Source organism: Pygocentrus nattereri, chromosome 8, assembly GCF_015220715.1.
Source record: "Pygocentrus nattereri isolate fPygNat1 chromosome 8, fPygNat1.pri, whole genome shotgun sequence".
In the NCBI taxonomy this organism is placed as follows: Eukaryota; Metazoa; Chordata; class Actinopteri; order Characiformes; family Serrasalmidae; genus Pygocentrus; species Pygocentrus nattereri.
In genome coordinates, this window is record NC_051218.1 from 5,747,331 (window position 1) to 5,772,363 (window position 25,033).

Below are 25,033 nucleotides of genomic sequence, written 5' to 3' on the forward strand. Positions count from 1 at the left end.
ATATTTGATAACATTCTGGTACCACTTTAAAATGAGACTGTGTAAAATGTGTTTATTAATGGCTACTAACTAAGTTATAAGCACCTTAAAATCAGTAATAAGCCGTTAGAACACAAATAAAAAGGGTAGCAGTGATTCGCCGGTCATTTGCCCAATAATGTGCCCTCATTTATTAATACTTTTAAACCTCGTATTTTGATGTTTACTGATCTTCTTCAGTCAGCATCAAACCTGTCCGCTTCATCGCATTCATATTCATCAGTTATAACATCGTTTTGCCCTTATTAATGTGTTATAACTGCTTGTTAATGAATTGTGACGTTTATGAGCTAAGAACCATTAAGAAATGACTTTTAAACCATTCATAAACGCTTTATAAGGTTCGTCTTATTTTGAAGTGGTGCTGAAATTCCAGTTGTGAAGAGAACCAAAGGGAGAAACTGAGGGACAGAGCTGAGTCATTTATGGAGTTGAACCAAAGCCTCGTTTTCTGCTGCTTAAGCTGATCGAGAACATCCTGAGCGAATGCATTCACATCACCGTGTTCTCTCACACACGCTGTAATTTCCATCTGCTTTCACTGCAGAGGAGGAAAGAAATGCTGCCCTCACAGTGGAGGAGTGCAGAGAGAGAGAGGGAAAACAGCCCTGAAGGGAAGAGCGAAAGAGTAAAGAGGGAAAATGCTGAAATCAGATCACCGTCCTGCTGCACTGGCCCGACTGAATGGCCATAATTAGGGCCCCTTTCAGGGCGGATGGTGTTGCTATGTGCTTTTCTGTCTCTGTGCCTCAGGAAGATAAACACAAGCCCTCCCTATTTATGCATTTCTTTTTGTTCTACCATTGAACGATTGTGAGAGAATCCAGAAGGTGGACGTCTCTAAAGTGCTGATTCTGTTTGACTGTTTTCCAGAAAGTTGTCATTTTAAGAGGAAGCTCCTGAAACGGTCTTGTCTCTTTTGGATTAAGGAGCGTTTTAAGCTTTTTCATTTGTTGAACTGTAATGTACAGAGGTTGTGTTGGATCATCTATATATATATGTGTGTGTGTGTGTGTGTGTGTGTGTGTGTGTGTGTGTGTGTGTGGAAATGTCTGTTGCTCTTTACATTGTGTGTAAAATTCATGATGAATGGTCCATAAGAACTGTCCTAAAGTGATTTGGAAAGACGTCTGGTTCCATTGACTTCCATTAAAAGTAAAGTTTTTTTCCTACTCCTGTAAAGTTACCATTCTGGAGACAACAGCAATATATATATATATAAATGATTGGAATTTCTGACAATATGGAATGAAACTCTGAATATATTGAATGTAACTTAAGAATATTCAGACTTTCTTTACATATTCTCAAGTAAAGGTAGATAGACAGACAGCTAGATAGGTAAATAATTTTACCTGCAATTTTACAGGAGACGGCAAATATATTCTTTCATTTTAATATTTTTTCCCCAAGTAATTTTTCACCATTTATTTTAGTTCATTCATTATACATACAACAATGTAAAGGGCAACAGGCATTTTCAAATTATGTCAAAAAATAAAAAACAGTAAAAATTGACATATGAGATATGAGGTTTGGTTCGGAGATATATATATAATATTACAATTATACAATTGATTATTTTAATCTTTGGACAACTCTTAAATGTGTGTGGCATGTCACATATGCCTGCAGAACTATTTCATTGCAGTCATTGCTATTTTGGACACCTCACTCCTAATAATGAGCTGGGGGTGAAAGCATCTGTATGAAGAGTGTTTGTGAGTGAAACAGTGAAACAGGCTGTTTCTTCACCAAACCATCAAACCAAACCATCAGGATTTGTGTATTTTTGATGCTGTCTGCTGATTAGATTCCTTTTAATCTGCTTTTTTATTCCGGTGATTTCATAATATCCCCCAAGGATTCCCACCTAATGAGCTCTAATGGATGGCAAACGAATGATCGTTTCTTCTGTAAATAATCTCAGCCTCAGCATTTTGCGTATAATGTTTAGTCCAGGAGTGAAGCTCAGCCTGGCTTAGTGGATTCAGTCAGTGTTGTGGGGGCGTTTGCAGGGTAGAGAATGGCAAAATCTGCCGTTTCTGCTCCGAGGACGATGATATGATATACAAGCCTATTTACGGTAGGAGTACAAAAGGCCATTGGCTGTGGTCTGCGGCCTCAGACGGATCAGGGGCTGCTGGGTAACAGAGGCGGAGCTCCATCAATGCATTTCCTTCTGTTGACCTTTTACTAATCCCGGCCTCTGTATACAAGCCTCGACACATACACGGCTCACTGTGAGCGGGATAACGCCGCTTAAAAAGCTTTGAAAGAGTCACTGAGAGACCAAGGAAAATCTGGGCTTAAACTTTAAATGAAGTCTTCAGAACAGCTTATGTCCTTTCTGTTATCACCTCGAAATGATTGACTATAATTTTAACGTAATTCTTTTTTTTCCCCGAATGTTTATTGGGTTGATATCAAGAAAATTTCTAAATGGGGATGTAACTATATTCCTGTGTTAGATGTCTTTGTAATTTATGCAATGTGTATTAAAGATAATGGTCATTTTTGTGAAAAATGGAAAAAAGAATTAGCATATATTTTATAATCGTTTATCATGTATTTGTATTGCTTGATTTTTTTCATATAATTGCTTTCACTTTTCAAGACCAAGCTTAAGTAAAGTGAAACAGTGCAGGTCCATGTGAGTGCAGAGCTTGGACTGCTGGGATTTGTTCTGTCTGTATAAAGACGAGCAGGATTAGTTGCACCAAGCCGGAGTTAGGACTAATTACGGAGCAGGTGGAGCTAATTAACCAAACCGAGCCAAAAGCAGTGATTCAAACCACCAATCCACCATTTTATTTACCAGGGCAGCAGACAGTGTCTGCTGGAGTTTCATTCTGAATACTTTCAATCCGATCAAATCACCTTTCTTGTCACATCACATTTACCTAAGTGCGGAGCCCCTTTGTGTGTAAGATAAATATATATATATATATATATATATATATATATATATATATATATATATATATATATATATATATATATATACACACACACACACACACACATTGGACTCATATGTACACTCTTGCATAGAACCTGTGCCCTTGAAAACCCTGTTAGTTAAGTCATTCCCTGGTTTCAGTCTTACTGCTTCTAGTTTGTCAGTGCAAATGCAGTATGGTGTACCACAGGGCTCTGCTTTAGGGCCGCTGATGTTCTCCCTTGATTTACGGTCCCTACGATTCAAGGATTCAAGGATTCAAGGAGATTTTATTGTCATTCGCATCACATGGTACATGAGGTGGAACGAAATTAAGATCTCACGGTCCAGTTTACACCCAAGAGCTGTTATTAAAATAGATAAATAAATAGAAAGTACACAAGAGAGGGAGAGTAGGAAGTTAGCAGCAATATGAAGTCCAGAGTGCAAGTTGCTATAGCAGCATGATATTGACTTAGAGCAGTGGATAAAGTGTCTAGATAAAGTGTCTCAGTGCGGTTTAAAGTGACAGTGCCTGTAACAGTACTTGTTCTTGTAAGTGTCAATGCAGTGTGTTCAGTTGGAATTTAGGAGCCTTACAGCTTCTGGTATGAAGCTGTTTCTGAGTCTGGTTGTTTTGCACTTGATGCTCCGCAGCCTCCTGCCTGAGGGGAGCGGGACAAAAAGTGCATGTGCTGGGTGGGTGGGATCCTTCCTGATGCAGGTAGCCCTTTTCCTGCATCTGGAGGTGTAAATGTCTGTGGTGCTGGGGAGGCTGACTCCAGCAATCCTCTGTGCAGCCTTCACCACCCTCTGCAGTGCTTTCCTATCTGCAGCAGAGCAGCTTCCATGCCACACGTTGATGCTGGAGCACACGACGCTCTCCACCACACATCTGTAGAAGGAGGTGAGGACTGCCCTCCCGAGTCCAGCTCGTCTCAGCCTCCTGAGGAAGTAGAGCCGCTGATGTGCCTTCCTGACCAGAGTGGAAGTGTTGTTGCTCCAGGTGAGGTTGCTGCTCAGGTGCACACCCAAGTACCTGTAGCTGTCGACCACTTCCACCTCAGAACCTCCAATGTGCAGAGGGAGGTGGTCATGATGGCCCCTTCTGAAGTCCACAATCATCTCCTTCGTCTTCTTTACGTTGATGCAGAGGTTGTTTTCTCTGCACCAACCCTCCAGGTGTTCCACCTCCTGCCTGTAGTTGGACTCATCTCTGTTTGTGATGCATCCAACCACTGCTGTGTCGTCCGCAAACTTCACAATATGACAGCCTGGATGGATAGGTGAGCAGTCATATGTAAGCAGTGTAAACAGGAGGGGGCTCAACACACAGCCCTGAGGGGAGCCAGTGCTGAGGGTTATGGTGGGGGAGGAGATGTTGTGGATCCTCACAGACTGCGGCCTGTTGGTCAGGAAGTCTAGGACCCAGTGCATAATCCATAAACATATTGTGGCCTTTCATTTATATGCTGATGATGCTCAGATATGTGAGCCGGCTCAACCAGATTCGCTGACATAGTTGCATATAACAGGCGTTTATGTTAAAGGCATTAGAGCAGATTTCAGACTTCAGCAGGCGGAAGTCTCTGGTCATCCAGGCTTGAAGTTAGGCTGCAGATTTTATACTTATCCTTAAAAATCATTGTGTAACACTGCATGCTAGTTTACCCTTTGAGTCTCATATCAATAATATCTATACAACATCTACTGAATAATAAGACTTGGTATGTCATAAGCCTGGGATTTTTAGGGGTTAAAGCTCTTAATGGGAGTTTGGGCATCTTATAGATCTGTTGAAGTGCTCAGGCCACTTAGCTCAGCTGAAGCTCTCTGCAGTTCTAAGGTCTCTCACAGCTCAGTTGGTGGAAGCTCCTTTTCTTATATAGCTCCTACAATCTGGAATTGCTTGATACAAGTAAGAATACACTCTTGAAGATTATATTCACATGTTGTGAAAGCTCCTTATCAACCACACTTGACTGAGCTTGCTGATTTTGGAAAAGGTTGCTGGTCTATTCAGGTCAACTGAGGACGCAGGACTGTTAGCTCGTGTTTTGGATATGTAGTAACATTCCTATAGGTCTCGCAGGGGATGTAAGATTATTTTTGTAGGGCAAAACGTTTGTCTTCATACCTTAATAGTTGACTGCATATCTCCAGAGGAACAGTTTTCCAAAATGCCATAGAGACAATCGGCTTGGACACAGGGTGCCGATGGTGAACTATCATGACATGATAGCAGACGTCTAGGAGGGAACTCGCAGACTTCAGTGCCTTTATATTCAACACAATCAGACTCTATGTCCTTATGAGGCAGTAGAATCAGACTCTATGCCCTCATGAGGCAGTAGAATCAGACTCTATGCCCTCATGAGGCAGTAGAATCAGACTCATTGCCCTCATGAGGCAGTAGAATCAGACTCTATGCCCTCATGTGACAGTAGAATCAGACTCTATGCCCTCATGTGACAGTAGAATCAGACTCTATGCCCTCATGAAGCAGTAGAATCAGACTCTATGCCCTTATGAGGCAGCAGAATCAGACTCTATGCCCTTATGAGGCAGCAGAATCAGACTCTATGCCCTTATGAGGCAGCAGAATCAGACTCTATGCCCTCATGTGACAGTAGAATCAGACTCTATGCCTTTATGAGGCAGTAGAATCAGACTCTATGCCCTCATGTGACAGTAGAATCAGACTCTATGCCTTTATGAGGCAGTAGAATCAGACTCTATGCCCTCATGAGGCAGTAGAATCAGACTCTATGCCATTACAAGGCAGTGGAATCAGACCCCATGCCATTCTAAAGCAGTACACTTCTTATCCATTAACCATACATGTGGTTTAATTAAGGTTGTGTGTGCAGAGCTGTAGTGTGATGGTCTGGTACTGTGTGAGGCAGACGTGCGGAGTTCTACGGTGGTAATGAAGGTGCTGTGGGTTGAAGTTCAGCAAAGTGAACATGCCTCTGACTCACAAAGCTCATTAATGAGAATCACCAGTGAAAACACTCGGCTTTTCATCACCTAATGTATCGTCTGAACATTACACAGATATTCTTCTGCTGTTCTCTGTAAGATCAAAGTGTTGTGAACAGGAAAACACATGCTCACACGCGCTCTGCCTGCTCCTCTCTCTCCACGCAGCGTTTGAGCCTAGCTGTGCAGAATAGCAGGGCATGTGCTTTGGTATTGATCGCCGGCCCAATGTAATCACTCACACAACATAAATACGAACGACTGTGCAAAACTAGTGAGGAACGCGACCGAGGCATCATGAAATGCTCTTGCTTTCAGAACGCCGTCTCCCGTATCAATCGTTATTCCGTATTTTCTCCTCAGACTAGTTATCGGCATTATTCCATCAATGGGCAGAAGCACTTATTTTCTTTCTTTCCCTGTTAGACCCACTACACATTAAGAGGCCCCATTATTTACCTTTTGCCTCATGCATTTTATATAAAGATGTTGTCCGGGGACTGAGACAGGCGATATATTCCTATGAAAAATGGATACCTAATGGAAAACTGAGCTAAGGCACGTGTGTATGTGTTGGCGGGTGGAAGGAATAGGGTAGCTGAGGGTGTTGAAGGTTATTGAGACCGTCTCCTCTTACCAGCTATGGTGCTCTCTTTGGCATTCGCATCACATACTGTGTATGAGTATTAGTGTGAACACACCTGTGACCTGTGTCAGGACACATTGTACCATTAAGGTATAACCACTGCTGATCTTCTGACCACACTGGATGATGACCACAGTGATATGCACATTGTCATTCTGGTTGCCATTGCCATGGGGCAGATATGTGTCTGATCTAGGAGCATAATAGGTTCTGGCTACTTCAGCCCTGTGTCAAAATATCCTTATAAAATGGGCAGTTCCGGGCCTAAAATCTAATTGGCTGAGCTGCGTTCAAAATCCACAATATACGCACACCTATGACCATCTGACAGTGACTGACCTGCTGTGCCACGGCATGAAAACCACCCTTGTGCTGTTAATGGAATAATCTTTGACTCTCATGCTGCTCACATGGAGCACTGAGTGTAGCGATGAAGTAAGAACCCACTTTTTGTTTAAACTCAGCAGCTGACAACTTATGTTCTTAACTAGAACCAGGCTGGTCAGCTAGCTAACAGGCTAAAAGGCAACAGCTTAATCAGCTCCGTCATTAATATCTCAGGCTTGAATTAAAGCACTTATGGTTTGACTTACTGTAAAACTGCAGTATAAAAGTCTAAAATATGTCACATGAATATCTCACACACTTCAAATGTTTGTCAGTTGTCGTGTCAAATTCAGACTGAATCCCAAACGGCTCTGTAGTCCTTAAATAGTGTTCTAGCTATGAAAGTTTGGAAATTCTAGCTTCTACAACCAAGCAGTGCATCATTTATGGAAAGTGGACGTGTCTGAGTCCCAAATGATTGTTTCTTAGCTGTATTTTGCTCTGTTGGGCTGCAGGATCCAGTATGTAATCCCCTAAGTAGTGCACTATGTAGGGAGCAGGAAGCTGTTTGGGATTCAGTCCCAGTGTGAGAAAAGCGGCACCGCTGGATTGGTGCAGAATAAAACTTGTGGTGGTGATTTGGTACCAAAAAGTGCTTATAAAGCGAAGGTGTTTGCATTAAACTTTGCTGTGATATCATACGTTCATTGTTATATGACAAAAAGTTGAGGATACCATATTCTAAAGGAATTACAGTTCTTGTGTTGTCTATTATTAATAGTAACTTACATAGGTCGCTGTTTTAATAAAGCAATAAGCCACTTGAGGCTGTGCATTACTGAGATTTTATCACAGGAAGGGTGTTCTTAGGCATGACATCGCCTCTCAAGGCTTATTGCTCTATTTAATGATGTGCAGGAGAGAGTAGGATCTAGCTTGGGTTTTACATGCATTGGATTACATTTGTGACTGAATTTGTAAATAAAGTATCTCTTCCAGTCTTTTTTAACAACAGCAAACTTGAGATGTTCATTCAGCTGAATTCAGTCGCAGCACCAATTCATAAAACAAAACGAACTAGTGCATTCAGTAAAAAACGGCAATAACAATATTAACCAAATATTAAATATCTGCCCTAATCGTCTGTCGACTGTCTGAGCCTGCAGAGCTCTACTTCACTCACTCTCTCTCTCTCTCTCTCTCTCTCTCTCTCTCTCTCTCTCTCTGTCTCTCTCTCTCTCTCTCTGTCTCTCTCTCTCTCTCTCTCTCTGTCTCTCTCTCTCTCTCTCTCTCTCTCTCTCTCTCTGTCTCTCTCTCTCTCTCTCTGTCTCTCTCTCTCTCTCTCTCTCTGTCTCTCTCTCTCTCTCTCTCTCTCTCTCTCTCTCTCTCTCTCTGTCTCTCTCTCTGTCTCTCTCTCTGTCTCTCTCTCTCTCTCTGTCTCTCTCTCTCTCTCTCTCTCTCTCTCTCTCTCTCTCTCTCTCTGTCTCTCTCTCTCTCTCTCTCTCTGTCTCTCTCTCTCTCTCTCTCTCTCTCTCTCTCTGTCTCTCTCTCTCTCTCTGCCTGACATACTACAGCTACATCTCCTGCTCCTGTGTGATACATATCAACACGTGTCATTTAAACTGCTGGACATGATTCAATTATGTAGTAACAGAATCTGACTTTGTGGCATAAGGCAATAATACCAGACTATGCACTTTAAAGTGAATATATTCAGATTTTATGACTTTTTAAGGGAAGAGTATACATATTTTTGCCATTACAAGGGAACATACTCAGATATTATGTCCTTCAAAGGAATATACGCAGACTTTATGCCATTATAAGGAAATATATTCAGACTTTATGCCCTTATAAGGGAATATAATCAGATGTTATGTCCTTATTACAGAATATACTCAAGCTTTATGGCCTTTAAAGGAATATAATCAGATTTTATGCCCATATAAGGGAATATATTCAGACTTTATGCCCTTATGAGCAAATATACTCAAACTTTATGCCCTTACAAAGGAATATATTCTGACTTTTTGCCCTTATAAGGAAATATACTCAGACTTTATGCGAATATAAGGAAATGTATTCAGATTTTATGCCGTTATAAGGGAATATAATCAGATATTATGTCCTTATAAAAGAATATGAGCAGGCTATATACCCTTATAAGTCAATCAAAGCCAATTCTATGCCACTGTAAGGGAAAATAGACTTATAAGGAAATACAATCAGACTCTTTGCCCCGATAAGACATTAGAATCATACTCTATCCCCTTATAAGGCAATGGAGTCAGATTCATATAGCTTCACATGGAAACGTATTTCTTTATAAAATAATAGAATACGCCTCTTATGGCATATTTGGTGTAAGTGAGGCTGTGAAGGCCATGAATTCTACCTGTTGTTTGGCGCGTTTGTCATGTAATTCATGCTGGTTGTGGCAGTCGTGGAGCTAAACGCCTAAAGAGATGGCAATTGCGAGCACAGCTGAAAATAATGAGGCATGCTAGGGGAGCCTCCCTCGTTGCTACCTGAGCTGCTTTCTCCGTTCTTTGCCTTCATTTGTCTCCATAAACGTCTGTTTGTCAGAGTATTTGTTCTGCTCCATGTTGGAGTTAGCTCTGAGTGGAATGCAATTTGTAACTTCTTGTTTTGGTGTGTTGGGGATTTTGCTAAACATTTTTTTTTCTTTTTCGCAATTGCATATGTGGCACTCTATTTGTTTGATTGATAATTAGATTCTTCTGACTTCTGGGACTTAAATATGTAATTATTGTATGATTAAACAAGGCTTTCTTGTGTGGGATTAGACTAACAATGCAGCAAAGCTGTGAGAATCTCTGTTAACATGATACCAAGCGTAGCAGGAAGGTAATGAGGACACAGTGACACAGCCATGGTGTCCTCCACATGGGGCTTATTGTCTTCACAAGGAGCCAGAATGTAGAGCCACACTTGCTGCATCAGCTTTATACACCATATGCATTCACTAATATGCTGCTGCATGAGCCGCGGTTAGTCCCACTGTTTCGTGCATGGATCTTACACTTTCTATATGGGTAAAGCTTTCTTTTACAGACCCGCGTTCTAGGTATTAACCAGATAGGTGTGGGGTACAAGCTCTAAAGTGCTAGGTGATTATTTGGGGTCACACAAAGGTGAATTCCAAGATTGTTGACTAAGTTACACTAAAATGCCCAAGACTTTCTAGATATTAACTGGTTTAGTCTGGGGTACAAACTCCAAAGTATAAAGTTTATACATATTTTGGGTAAAATTGGGTAAGTACTAAGGCTAAACTGACTAAAACATCCAACAGGTTCTAGTTAGTTAAGCTAAAGAGGAACATATGAAAGTATCTCGCATTTGGATAAAGATACAAATATACAGGATTTCACTGTAAAGCCACACATTTGTGCAGGAAAGTAAACGCTAAAGACTCAGATTATGGCCCAGATTTAGTTTCGGCTCTAGATTATAAACAGGTACATGCTGGATAAGAAATATTGTGTTTTCAAGTGTCTCTGTATCACCTTTATACCCCGTGGCACCTATGCGGAACCTTCAAACTTTCATAAATGCGAAGGTACAGTGAAATGCAGGGTTTTTGTTCTTGTTACACCAAATAATTACACAATTATGTAAGATAAATAACTAAAACTTCTTAGACATTTCAGCATTCTCAGCCCAGCTGTCTGTCTACTCACTCGCATTGTATCCAAAATGATTATACAGCATTTTGAGTTTGTACCTCACACTCACTCAGTTAATATCTAGAACCTTGTTTGACATTCCAGGGTAATAAAGTCTAATTGTCTTGGAACTCAGCATTGTGTTCATTAAAATGAATGCTATCTATCTAGCACACCTAACTGGTTAATATCTAGAACTTCATGTACATTACCTATATGTAGAGCAATGCATTCTGTGTGCCCATATGTACTCAGGCATACATGCATGCATGGCTAGTGTTCTATATAGGAGTTCTGTACAGCTAATGTCCTACATATTGGCTTTTCTCCCTCCTTGAATATTGAGGTCATTCACTTCACCAGTGATTGTCCTTGCTTGTACATACACACCACACTTTTCTCTGCTGAATATGCAAGAGAAATGCAGTGTATGGACATTATCAGCTCCTCGAAGACTCTTAGCTGCAGGTTTGACCTGACTACTGAATGAGTGACTTAGCAGGTTAGAGCCAGTTACAGCCAGTTATAGCAGTATAGTCTCTCATAGTGAGTTGCAGTAGATTACAGGAGGTTGCTGAATGTTTACAGCAGGTTACAGCCTGTTAGAGTCTGTTACAGGACACTGCAGTCTGTTATAGCAAGTTACAGGGGGTTTCAGTCTGTTACTGCACACTACAGTCTGTTATAGCAAGTTATGACAGGCTACAGTCTGTTACAGCATACTGCAATCTATTATAGTACACTAGTCTGTTATAGCAAGTTATAGCAGGTCAAAGTCTGTTACAGCACACTGGAGTCTATTATAGCACACTACAGTCTGTTATAGCAAGTTATGACAGGCTACAGTCTGTTACAGCACACTACAGTCTATTATAGCACAATAGTCTGTTATAGCAAGTTATAGCAGGTTAAAGTCTGTTACAGCACATTGCAGTCTGTTATAGCACACTACAGTCTGTTATAGCAAGTTATGACAGGCTACATTCTGTTACAGCACACTGCATTCTATTATAGCACAATAGTCTATTATAGCAAGTTATAGCAGGTCAAAGTCTGTTACAGCACACTGCAGTCTGTTATAGCAAGTGACAGCAGGCTGCACCCTGTTACTGTAGGTTATAGCCAGTTATTGCAGGTTATAGCTGCTGATTATAGCAGATTGTTGCAGGGTACAGCAAATTACAGCAAATCACAGCTGATGCCAGAAAGATACAGTTGGTTACATCAGATTATAGCCAGTTCTAACAGTTAACAGTGGGTTAAAAATGGTATATTCTTTTGATTTGGCATATGATGTTGTGGATCAGTATCAGCATATCCATTGGTTGCTGTAGACATTTATAGTTATGTATACAAGAAGGAGCGATCATTCCTGGGAATGTGTGATATGCTATAATAATTAGTTCATAGCAATTTGTTCACCACTGAAAGTACAAAGCCGGTGTACGACCTAATGTTATGCAGCAACAACAATATTGCATAGCACTTGCGCCATGTTGGGTATGTTATATGTATATATATATATATATATATATATATATATATATATATATATATATATATATATATATATATATATATATGTATGTATTGCTGCAAACTTTTAAGCAGTAGCTTCTTCAGCAAATGTTCACTGGCAATTAAACATAGTGTGTTAGATATGAAGAAAGCATGCACAGACTCAGGGTACCGCTACTACTACTAGCTGTATTGGCCAACCTGTCTTAACTGTCATTAGATTGGGATTATTTTTCTCCCACGCTGCTGGACTGTTTTCCCCTGGGTGTGTCTGAGTGAGTAGTTAATGGAAAGCCTCAGCCGTGAGAAGCACATTAGCCCAACACAGGGATTTCGCTAACTACAGTCTAACTCATTAGCCCATATGCACAGCTGACATTTAGCCGGCTAGTCTGGGGACACTCTTCCAGGAATGACCTGCGCGCTAACACGCACTGCTATTCATTTATATACAGACACCACACAAGGCCTATTCGGATGGGATTCGTTTTACATGGGGAGGTGGGTAAAGTCATTTTTAGCAGCTTTTCTTGGTCACTTTTAGTCCTATTTTTATCGATTGCACACTCACGCTTCGGGAAAGATTCCAGAGCCATTTAGCTTCCATGAAGGAGCTGTAGAAATAACCTCAGGGTGCATTAATCCTGTGCAAATGAACATGGCATCAAAAACACATCGCATTCTACGGAAGAGCATAAACCAGGCTGATATGTAACGTCACTCTCCTGCCTTACATGTACAACACAAAACATATAAAAATTATAGAACAAAATTTGATTCTATGCAATAATGTTGCCTGTTTTTATGAATTCCCAAGCCAGCGGTGATGCTAATGATGCACTATATTCACTTAGAGCAGACAGACAGATGGTTAGGGTCAACAAAATGATGCCAAGCTAAGTGTTTTGACAGTTTCTACTCTTTTCTGAAGTGGAGGTGGTGCCTAAATAGAGTAGCCACTCCCATTTTGGTTATGTATACTTATGTATTTGGGGGGCAATTGTGGGCTGGAGGTTAGGGAACTGGCCCAGTGTCCGGAAGGTTGCCGGTTCAATCCCCAGGGCCGACAGCACATGACTGAGGTGTCCTTGAGCAAGACACCTAACCCCCAACTGCTCCCCGGGCAACGTGCATAGGTGCTCACTGCCCCCTAGTGTGTGTGTCTATTCACTAGTGTGTATGTGGTGTTTCACTTCATGGATGGGTTAAATGTGGAGGTGGAATTTCCCCCGTTTGTGGGATTAATAAAGCATCACTTAACCAGACTCTATTTAATCAGACATTGCTTCACCAGTTTTTCCCCTTTTTCTTTATTTTAATATTTTATAACATCGCGGAAGTTACTTCATCTTGATTTTGTGTTATTGTTTGCTGTCTGGTGTCAACCAGAGGAGGCTTTTGAGTCTTGGTTCCTCTCAAGGTTTCCTCCCTTTTGCTTTAAGAGGGTTTTTTCCTGGCCACTGTCACCTTTGGTGACACTCATGGGGGCTCAGACACGCTATGCGACAATGCCGTTTATAAAAAGTGCTATATAAATAAACTTTGACTCAACTCCTGTGAATCAGATATAAACAGTCCTGCTGAAAATCCCATAGAAACCTTTTAGGGTTTCTGTTTGTTCTCAATGCACTGCAAAAACGAATATCTAGTCAAGAGAAATGATCTTAAATTTAGTGAACATATCCAGTACTTCCCATTTTAAGACGGTTGTGTACTTATTATAAGATTATCTTGCTCATTTCTAGACATTATTTATTTGTTTTAGGCAGTTCTATCATGTAAACTGATCTCACTATAGTGGCAGATGGTTTCACTGGTTTTGAGATAAATGTACCTAATAAAATCACTTAGTACGAGTAAAAATATCTAGAAATGAGATGGATAATCTTATAATAAGTGCACAACCATCTCAAAATGGGAGGTATTCGAAATATTGACTAGATTTAAGATCTTTTGACTCAACAAGAAACTAGTCAAACTGGCAGAAGTTAAATTATCTTAGATCAAACTTTCAACAATCTCAACAGGAGAAATATTAGATTATAGTAGACTGTCTTAGAATGTCTCTTGGCTTTTTTGATGGGTTGATATCACAATGTAAAGGATCCTAATGGTTGAACCATTGTTTAACCTAATGGTTAAATGAGTGAACCATGTCTGATCCTAATGGGATCTTAAAGGTATTTATGGGAAACTAGTATTCTCTACTGGAAGCCAGTTCCCAATGGGTTTAAATCCAAATGGTCTCTAACGGCAGAGATTACTGACGTCTTGTGGTAAACTGGCCTCTCCCACCTTCTCATGGAAAACTAATCCTGTCTGAATGGGGTTTAGGGCTGCTAATGCAAATCAGCTCTTCATTATAGTGAGCAGATATGTATTTGAGTGAGTTTTGCTAGTGGATCCTCGTTTCCATGCGCAATACATGTTGCCTTAATGACAGTCCAGTCGCCTCCAGCTCTCGTTTGAGGCTCTATCCTGATAAAAATTCACAATTTTTTTGCCTCCCAATCTTCACATGCACCGTCCTTTCTTTTCACTTGCTAATGCTAATGCAGCTGCTTGAGAGAAACAGAAACGCATGTTTAATGCATGGCTAACACACAGGGCTACGCTATGTTAGACTAAGTTATCCAGCTAGTCCCCATGCTAGGCAGTCCCATGTGCTTTCCTTCTCCTGCTGTTTCCCTCCTTGACCTTCCAGAATGCTAATTTGATGTTTTATTCATGTTTTGCCAGGATGATGAAATAGTTAAGCTGAGTCGGGCTCTAAATTAGCTCTTCCAGTTTTCCGTGAGGTGGACGCCACTTGTTTGTGAGATGCATGGTGATGCTAGTGGGTTGAGTACAGAGGCTCTGATTGAGGGAGAAAACCTGCCTTTCTTTTCTGTTCATTTAGCAGTTTTTTTTCTCCTTTGATCCGGATTCATCAAAGGCACAAAATGCACAGATGGACCACGAGACGGCCAGGTTACAGCGTCCTCGCAGAAAACACAGCGGAGAAGATTGTTTACGCCGTCCATCAAAAGATTGGGGACGCCTAGGTTTTAAAAAAGGAGCATGTTCTCTTACCGGCGTACGGTAACTTAACATATTGAAGAAGCCAGAGCAGCCAAACAAGCAGAACTCGGACGTTTCGGGTCTTTAAGCCTCTGTTTGGCCGAAAGATTTATCCATATTTTGAAAGACTATTTAGGCAAAGGCATTCGTAGGAAGAAGCTAGGTCTGTCTTACAAAACCACTGCTGACCATGTATGCAGGAATATATTCATAATCAATCCGACAATCAACCTTTATTTAGTCTCGGAGAACATTGAGGATGCCCCTCGTTTACAGTGTTGCCGAGTTAGTACAGAGTAATAATAATAATAATACATAAAAATATAATGGAAAATAATAACCGTAGGTTCTCTGGTGGTTCTGGATAGTAAATAAAATATCTGTATCTGTGTTGTAGTCATGGTGACCCCTGGTTCCCATCACCACCATTGTAAGGAATTCAGAGCCATTTCCCATCAGTTCAATCTGCATGGATTTGCTAAACCTTTGCTGATTTTCTAAATGCAACTTGAAAAAATGAAACATTTTTAATGCCTTTTTATGTTTTTTTGGGAAGTTTATTTATTTATTTATTTACTTTTTGTGTAAAGTCAGAGCTCTACAGGGTACAGCAAAAAGTAGAATTTTTTTATTTAATTATTATTATTTTTTTTTTTTTTGCATGTTTGTTTTAGACTCATTATTCTCCGCAATGCACTCATGCATTATTTCTCATACATTTTTTTAAAAATGGAAATAAAATGTGTATTTTAACTCTAAGTGAAGCACAACAAAATGTTTTTGTGGCACAGAAAAAAAAAAGAAAAATCTCAATTGTTGACCATGTGTTACAGTAATGACATAAAATCTCAAAAATACTGTGTTTTGTAGACTATTCCATAAATGCATGTCATAAAAATGGATTAAACTTAGAACAACATCAGCTTGCAGAATATGAAAGAAAAAAACAATATTTATATCAATAAGTGAAATTCGGCTACTAAAAAACGAACAAAAAAAAAGAACATAAAAATGCATAAAAGTTTCATTTTTTTCAAGCTGCGTTTAGAAAAACAGCAGAGATGTAAGAAGTCCATGCAGAGTGATCTGATGGGAAATGGCTCTGAATTCCTTACAGTGGTGGTGACGGGACCCAGAGGTCACCATGACTACAACACAGATACAGATATAGGGCAAAATCTTCTCCAGTTTATTTTAAACCTCATCTCTGATATAAAGCATTGAATTCATAACCAGTTGATGTAATAGTTTTCTGTGAGGGAGCTTTTAAAGGTGGTCGCCATGGGGGCTGGGACCCCGATTTTGCTGTGAAGCTGCTTTGTGTGATAACACCTGCTGTAAAAAGCACTATATAAATAAACTTTGACTTGACTTGACATCTGGTTCCTATCACTATCACTGTGAACAATTTGGACTCGGTTGTTTATATCTTAACCCTTTCAGCCTGTGAAGGTCTGTGTGATTGAGAGGTAACTGTGAAAATCCCAATATGAAAAGATCTCTCAGAGCTTTTGTTGCACTTCACACAGTTTCATAAATCCATGCAAATAAACAGTGGATTGTTGTTTTTCTTTTATTTGTCCCGGTTTTGCTGAGCATACTGTGTGGCCGTGTTTGCATAAAGATAAAACCTGTTCGTTATCTTTTTGCCATATCTTGTAATTGAGAGAGGTTATCTGGGCTGCATTCGACTGATGCGTGCAGAAACCAGCAGTGGTTTAGATTAGCATTCTCCAGCTGGCTGCACACCAGGTGGGAGATTTCCTGTAGGCAAAATTCTGTGTGATCTTAAAGCAGAGGAAACTCCCCCCTCCCCAGAGATTGGCCCCCTAACCCAGCCCCCCCAACCCCTCAACCTCCCCAACCCCTCAACCACCCCATAGCGATCAGCCTCAGCATCTTTGTCAGCCCTGCAGCGCTCCTGCCGGCTGGAAGCCCTTTTAGAGATGCAGAAAGCGAAGCAGAACAAAGGCGATTACTCCCGTCCCTGTGTTGTCTCAGAGGAGCAGGGCAGATAAGATGATAAAGCCAATTATCTTATAACACTGCAATAGAATAGCACGTTGGGCTGGCCGGGACACTTAGGCAGCAATTTTGCCTTTTGAAATTGTATAATTGAGCCAAATGCATAAGTGATGCTGGCTGGAGAACAAGGCTATGTGTAATGCAGAAATGCAAATAAACATGCTTTTTACTTTTTATATGGCATATATACTCCCTGGCCACAATATTGGAAACCCCCACCTTGTACGTCCAGATAGAGAATGCAGCCCATCTGTTAGTAAGAGCCATTTTTGTCCTTTCAACCAAAATCAAACCTTCTTGGGAGCCACAAAATGTTATGTCCATTTTACCACCTTGGCTGTAAATGTGTCTCAGCCACTTTTCTCACATCTCTGGCAGGAAACTTTTCCACAAAAGTGGAACAGTTTCTTTTTAAATGACTCGCAACTTTTGACTTTTTTTACGAGGCTGAAGTCGCTTCTCATTCGCCAGATTCTTATTTAAATTTTCCAGTTCCGCCTTAAATGGAAAAGTGTAATTGATGTGCCATTTAAGGTGGAACTGGAAAACTCGAAAAAGGAACAAACTGACAAACTAACTTCATCTTCGTGACTTTTTAGAGTTTGACAGTTTCTTGTTGCAGATTAAACGTATCAGGAAACCAATCAGTCCATTCGCCTCCAAATGATCAATGTTCGTCTTAAATCTCTCTCTTTGCCACTTCATTAGCTACTAGCTAGGTGAGACTGTTGTCTGTGTTGCTACGGTGACCAGCAGTCTGTGCTGATCTTCTGGGTTAAAGGGTGAATCCGCAGTTCTACATTAACTCCAGAGTTTAAGACCATTTACTGTTAAACTGTGTTGAAGATCAGCAGAGCTTTATTTTACTGTAAAGGAGGATGATTTTATTATTACCTACTAATCTGATTCAGCTGTGGCGCTGCAACAGGACAGCAAAAGAGCTGCATGTGGGATTTGGAGCCGCATGTTGCCGACCGCTGGTCTAGTACTTCATCAATGGTCTGTATCTCACCATAGAGATGCTCCTGTGGGTGGTACATCACAGTCAGCTTGACATGCTGAAAATGGTCCACCACCCAAACAATACTGAATCAGCAGTGGTCTCCAACCCTGGTCCTGAAGAGTTCCCTTCTCTCTCTACCTTAACTCTAATACATCTGATCCAGCCAATCAGGAACTTTGGAAGAGGCTGATTAGCTGGAGCAGGTGTTGCAAAATGTGGAGGGAACAAAAATCTGCGGGGAGGTGGATCTCCAGGACAAGGGTTGGAGTCCACTGCTCTACAGCAACTAATGGGCTACACCTTTGTAGTGAATCTATAATAATAATAATAATAATAAAACCTATAAAATCTCTTTTTATAGAGTCCAAAATCTCATATAACAAATATATTAGACAAAAATAAATCCATGATAAATATAAACAATAATTGAGAAGATAAAAAGGCAGGAACTTAATAAAAAATAATTATGTTTATTTATTAGTTATTTCATGTATTATTTAATTATTTAGCCTAGTTTTTTATTGATTCATTTCTTCTTCTTCTTCTTCTTCTTCTTCTTCTTCTTCTTCTTCTTCTGCTTCTTCTTCTTCTTATTATTATTATTATTATTATTATTTCTTATTTATTTACATATATTTAAAATGGTTCGTAGCTTGTAATGGAGATAATCTTATGTAGTTTCTGATTGGTATACTACTTTGTTCACCTGGTTTTGTTTTTGTTGTAGCATATTTTTGACAATCATCTGAGTCTTCATGTCACAATAATTAAGATTAAGATGAAGTGACCCTTATTAGTCCCACAACGGGGAAATTTCACCTCCCCATTTAACCCATCCGTGAAGTGAAACACCACATACACACTAGTGAGCACACACACTAGGGGGCAGTGAGCACACTTGCCCGGAGCGGTGGGCAGCCCAATCTGCAGCTCCCGGGGAGCAGTTGGGGGTTAGGTGTCTTGCTCAAGGACACCTCAGTCATGTGCTGTCGGCTCTGGGGATCGAACCGGCGACCTTCTGGTCACGAGGCTGGATCCCTAACCTCCAGCCCACGACTGCCCCCATCATAATAATAATAATAATAATAATAATAATAATAATAATAATCATAATAATCATAATAATAGTAGTAGTAGTAGTAGTAGTAGTAGTAGTAGTAGTAGTAAATATAGTTAAATCTTTAAATAGAGTCCAGAACCTCACAGAACTTTACAAATAAATTAGACAAAAAATAAATTGCAGTTAAACAAGTGAGAAGAACAGGAAACAGCTGGAACTGAAAAAATGTGAATTAAACAAATAGCAGAGAAGATATGTAGTAAATAATATTGATTAATAATGAAACAACATTAATAAGTGACAATAATTAAAATCTCTTGGCTACACCAGGTGCCAAAACCCATCGTAATAATAAATGAGTCAAACGGCCGCTTCCTGTCAAAGTATGCAGCTCTTGGCCAAGTCGAGGAACGAAACCTCTCAGACTCTCTGAGCACAGGCTGAGTTCTGGCCGGTGAGGCTGCTGTTTGTGGAGCTGCGTTGGTTCGGCGAGGATGATGCTGGAAGTGAGCAGGAGGCGCTGCCAAGCTCCCACACGCAGGAGAAGGTGTTGGAGGGCAGGTTTGGTGTGTTTGCCGGAGGGAGGTGTGAGTGTATGTGCTGTGTGTGGGTTTGACCTCGCGCCTTTCCGTCTGTCCAGAGAAGCAGCCATGATCATGAGCCCATATGTTCAACTAATCATCATCCGCCCATAGCAGCACACGCCCACTGGCACCTGCACAGCAGGACAGCAACCTACCTAAAGTGATGATTCAGCTTCATCGGTTTTAGAACATCAAAATCTATTCTAATTGATTTTAATAACCAGTAAACTATGCACTACCAAAGTCACCTTCTCAGCATATCTTTCAATTTAAAAAGGCTGAAAAGGTCCAGCCTGGTTTATAATATAGAAATGATCATATTACCATTTCAAATCGAATCAAAGGGTTTTGAAATTTTGATGCACTTGGTGGAATTGGAGATTCCAGGATGAGTTGATTCATTTAGTCAGGAATCACAGCTGAAATGATTCACCCTGAATCTGAAATTTCATAATGTGTTGATTCATTTCCAAGAATCATAACTGAGACATCTTGGTGAAATCTGATGTTTCTTGACGTCTTGAGTTGTTTCCAGAATATTCATAATTAAGCCGAATCTGTTCATGGTGTAATCTGATATTTAATGAAGCCCTGAATTGTGTCCAAGTGAATCAGAGCTATGATGCGTTCAAACAGTTCATTTACAGATATGCAGCTCGGCAGCAAAGCTCAGCGGGCTGCATATTTTGTTTATTTTGCCTGTTTTCAGACAAAGCGAGTGTTTTTGTTTTGACTAAAGTGGATGCCAGACACTAGAGGCAAATTTGGCACCAAAATTATCTGGACGAAGAGGGCCAGGAAAGGGCTACAGTCCAACTTCACAAAGCCAAATGTTCACATGCACAGGCTGGCACAGATGGAGCAGCTCCAGCCTCTCTCTCTCTTCCTCTCTCTTTCTCTTTCTCTCTCTCTCTCTCTTTCTCTCTTTTTCTCCCTCCCCCTCCCTCCCTCTCCCTCCCTCTCCCTCCCTCTCCCTCTCTCCCTCTCCCTCTCCCCCTCCCTCCCCCTCCCTCCCTCTCCCTCTCTCCCTCTTTCTCTTTCTCTCTCTCTCTCTCTTCCTCTCTCTTTCTCTCTCTCTCTCTCTCTCTCTCTCTCTCTTTTTCTCCCTCCCCCTCCCTCCCTCTCCCTCTCTCCCTCTTTCTCTTTCTCTCTCTCTCTCTCTCTCTTCCTCTCTCTTTCTCTTTCTCTCTCTCTCTCTCTCTTTCTCTCTTTTTCTCCCTCCCCCTCCCTCCCTCTCCCTCCCCCTCCCTCCCTCTCCCTCTCTCCCTCTCTTTCTCTCTCTCTCTTCCTCTCTCTTTCTCTTTCTCTATCACTCTCTCTTTCTCTTTCTCTCTCTCTCATTTTCTCTCTTTTTCTCCCTCCCCCTCCCTCCCTCTCTCCCTCTCTCTCTCCCTCTCCCTCTCCCCCTCCCTCCCCCTCCCTCCCTCTCCCTCTCTCCCTCTTTCTCTTTCTCTCTCTCCCTCTCTCCCTCTCTCTTTCTCTCTCTCCCTTTCTCTCTCTCTCTTCCTCTCTTCCTCCCTCCCTCTCTCTCTTTCTTTTTCTCTCCCTCTCCCTCTCGCTTTCTCTCCCTCTCTCTTTCTCTTTCTCTCTATTTTTCTCTCTCTCTCTTTCTCTTATATATGTTTTCCAGTCCTAGAAGCTGCTTTAGTATTTTCTTCTTCTGGCGATCCAAGTAATCCAAATCCATGCAGTTGTGTTGAGGTCTGGACTCTGGGGTGGTCAGTCCATCGTTCAGCTTCTTTGTTCGATGTGTCCATCTCCTTTTCTCAGTGAGGTTCTTCTTGATCAGCTACACATCCTTTCAGACCCACAGCACTGAGTGGTCTTCTCACAGTGGAAGGATGGACAGAAATGTTATATCATGATGACATGATTTTATATCCAATCTCCTAAGAAAAATCATTTAAACAAAAAAAATTTAATGACTTGTACTTAATGCCTGTTTTCACTGGAAATTGAATAATTGAAGGACAATCTAATTTTGCACAGTACTCTATATATATATATAAAACTTATATAAGAAAATCTTGTCACTGTTTATTGTTTTTACGTTTATCTGAATTATGAATATGACTTTATTCTAATGTATATTGCGAGAAACTCACCGCTGAGGTAAATCGTTTAAAAATTTGTTTAGATGCCTAAAACTTTCGCACAGCACTGTGTATGTATGCACTGTCTGTAAGCGCTGTGTTCTGCTGTGTTTTGGCAGGAGGCTGGAAGGGGTCATCTTTAACTGCAGTTGTGATATCCGCTGGATCCAGCTGTGGCAGCAGAAGGGCGAGGCTGGACTCCATAACCAGCAGCTGTTCTGCAACAATGGCTTCAGCAAGATCCCTCTGCAGCTCATGAACATCTCACAATGCGGTATTTCTTACTTTTAACGTCTTTACAAAACTGCTGCAGGCTGCAATACTGGCTCTAAATATAATATACACAACCCTTCAAACGTTTGGCAAGTACAGAGTTTAGAGCCATTGAAACTTTGCGTGTAATACTACAGCGAGCTGAATGTTAGGAAAGGTGATGTTTCCTGTAAGTGCTCTCATAATAACACCTTTTAAAATCAGTTATAACTGGAAAACAACAGCCGTTCACCCTGTTACACGTGTGCAAGTGCTTGAGAGGAAATATGCTGCTACTGCCAGATGCAGTTGTGAAATTACTTGAGCAGAAAGTTGATACACGTGTATTTCCATTAGCTTTACTACTGCAGTCCATCTGTAGTAGTGAATGCATCAGCAGTGTTTATGTTATAGTTAAGTGATACTTTATTAATCCCACAAACTTTATTAATCCCACCTCCGCGTTTAACCCATCCGTAAAGTGAAACACCACATACACACTAGTGAACACACACACAGTAGGAGCACACTTGCCCGGAGCGGTGGGCAGCCCTATCCACGGCGCCCATGGAGCAGTTGGGGGTTAGGTGTCTTGCTCAAGGACACCCCAGTCATGGACTGTCGGTCCTGGGGATCGAACCGGCAACCTTCTGGTCACAGGGCCAGATCCCTAACCTCCAGCCCACGACTGCCCCCATATATTGTAGGGGGCATTAGAGATCCATGATATAAAGTCAGGCTGGAGTTTTCAGTGTTGGCCTGTATTATTTGTTTTTCAAACAACAAGTTAAGCTGTGAACGTTTTACAACATAGCATTTGTTTCCTTGTGCGCGTAGTTGTATGTTTAGTTCTAGTGTTTGTTTGTTTGTTGATGCAAAGTGTTAATAAACATGCTGTATAATAAGCAAACACAGCTGCTGTGCAGTCAATGACTGTATTAATACTCAGTAAACTACTCTTTGCAAACTTTACACAGGTGATTATTAGGCTAATAAATAAATTAATTAATTAATTAATACAGTATTAAGAAGCATCAGTCAAAAATGCATCAATGTAGATCATTTTGCTTTGATAAAAATTTAATCAAATTTAATCTAATTTTCAAATTTGTAATAATTTCGATTCTTTTTATTGTCCGTTTTTCAATTGCCCATCGTATTTGTGCATTTTTTAAAAGGTACATCTGAAAAATATTGAGCAGAATTCGTTCGCAGTGAGTTTGGAGTCTCAAGATTCATTGACTTGTTTGCAACCTGTAATTGGTCAGAATTACAGTTATAATGAGGACAGAGGTTTCATTTCTCCCTGTTTCTGTTCGTGGTCATACAGATTTGCCAGAGATCAGTGTGACCCACAGTAATGTGACCATTACGGAGGGCGACAGGGTCACCATCACCTGCAACGGCTCGGGAGTTCCTGTGCCTGATGTGGACTGGAATGTTAATGGACTTCACTCCATCAACACACACCAGGTACACCAGACTGACCATCTTAATTCGGATCTGCTCTTAAAGGGAATTCCACCAATTTTGTGAAACTTTAGATCCTGTGATAGGAACCAGGGGTTGCCATGACAACAACGCAATTTTATTTACTATCAAAACCATCAGTGAACCTACACGAGTCTTCTGAGTTTATATGGAATGTTGATGATGGAAAATAGTGGAAAATCTGGAATAATGAGTTTCCTTTGGGAACTATTTTGCCTCAGAACACCCTGCATATTATGTCTCCCTCCACCATGAATGGAGTTGAAGTTCTCTAAACTATCATAAAACAGCGTCTCAGTCATCAGGCAGTGAATTCAGAAGCATTTCATCTAGGAACTTTCTGTGAAGGAGCTTTTAGAGGTTTACGTCTGGTTCCTATCACCACCACTGTGAATAATTCTAACCTATTAAATACGTATTTCATTAATTTTCCAAAATTTAGGATTATTTTTAAAGATCTTTTTACAGTAGACACTTCAGATCTTATAGACACTTACATTCAACACATGTTGTCTCACTCCTAATGTAATATATATGCCATCATGTCAAATATATTGCTAAGAATATAATGTGTTCGTTAGAGATGTTGATGTACAGTTTGTGTTTGCTTTTAAATAGTCCTTCATCAGTGGTCAGTATCTGACCACAGAGCTGCTCATTGCTGGATATTGGTGGGTGTTTCTAATATTGTGGCCACTGAGTGGAACGTATTCTCTTCTCCAGGCTATTCAGTATCCTCCGAATGTACATTCCATCAAACTAAGTCTGTTCAACGTCAGTAGAGATGACAATTTCTTCATGCTGACCTGCATTGCTGAGAACGTGGTGGGGATGACCAATGCATCTGTCACACTGTCTGTGCAGTGTAAGTGATTTTGCTTTGCATCTGTTGCTTCTTTCTTCTCTTTTCTTTCCTAAACTTTTCTGACAGAAGCAGTTTAGAAAGGGTGAGGAGCCCAAATGTCCGAATGAAATGTCACGTTAAAAACACAAAATTGAGTTTTCCTCACTCTCATAACTGCAAAACTACACTCTAAATTTCATATTAGATACTGAATAAATAATAGTAAATAACCGACTCTAAATGTAGGTATTGTGATATAAACCGAGTCTGTTCTACAGTTTCTCATTAGACTGAATGAATAACCGACTCTAAATGTAGGTATTGTGATATAAACCGAGTCAGTTCTACAGTTTCTCATTAGGCTGAATGAATAACCGACTCTAAATGTAGGTATTGTGATATAAACTGAGTCTGTTCTACAGTTTCTCATTAGGCTGAATGAATAACCGGCTCTAAATGTAGGTATTGTGATATAAACT

The 25,033-nt window shown here is 40.6% G+C and overlaps 1 protein-coding gene across 1 annotated transcript in view; it reads left to right on the top strand.

Annotated features, from left to right (window-relative positions):
- ntrk3a (neurotrophic tyrosine kinase, receptor, type 3a) overlaps nt 1-25,033 on the top strand; it is a 419,732-nt gene that overhangs the window by 198,874 nt on the left and 195,825 nt on the right. Inside the window, exons 5-7 of the mRNA XM_017716401.2 lie at nt 22,087-22,241; nt 23,550-23,692; nt 24,434-24,575. Coding sequence (XP_017571890.1) covers nt 22,087-22,241; nt 23,550-23,692; nt 24,434-24,575 — 440 coding nt within the window. The remainder of the gene's footprint in view (nt 1-22,086; nt 22,242-23,549; nt 23,693-24,433; nt 24,576-25,033) is intronic.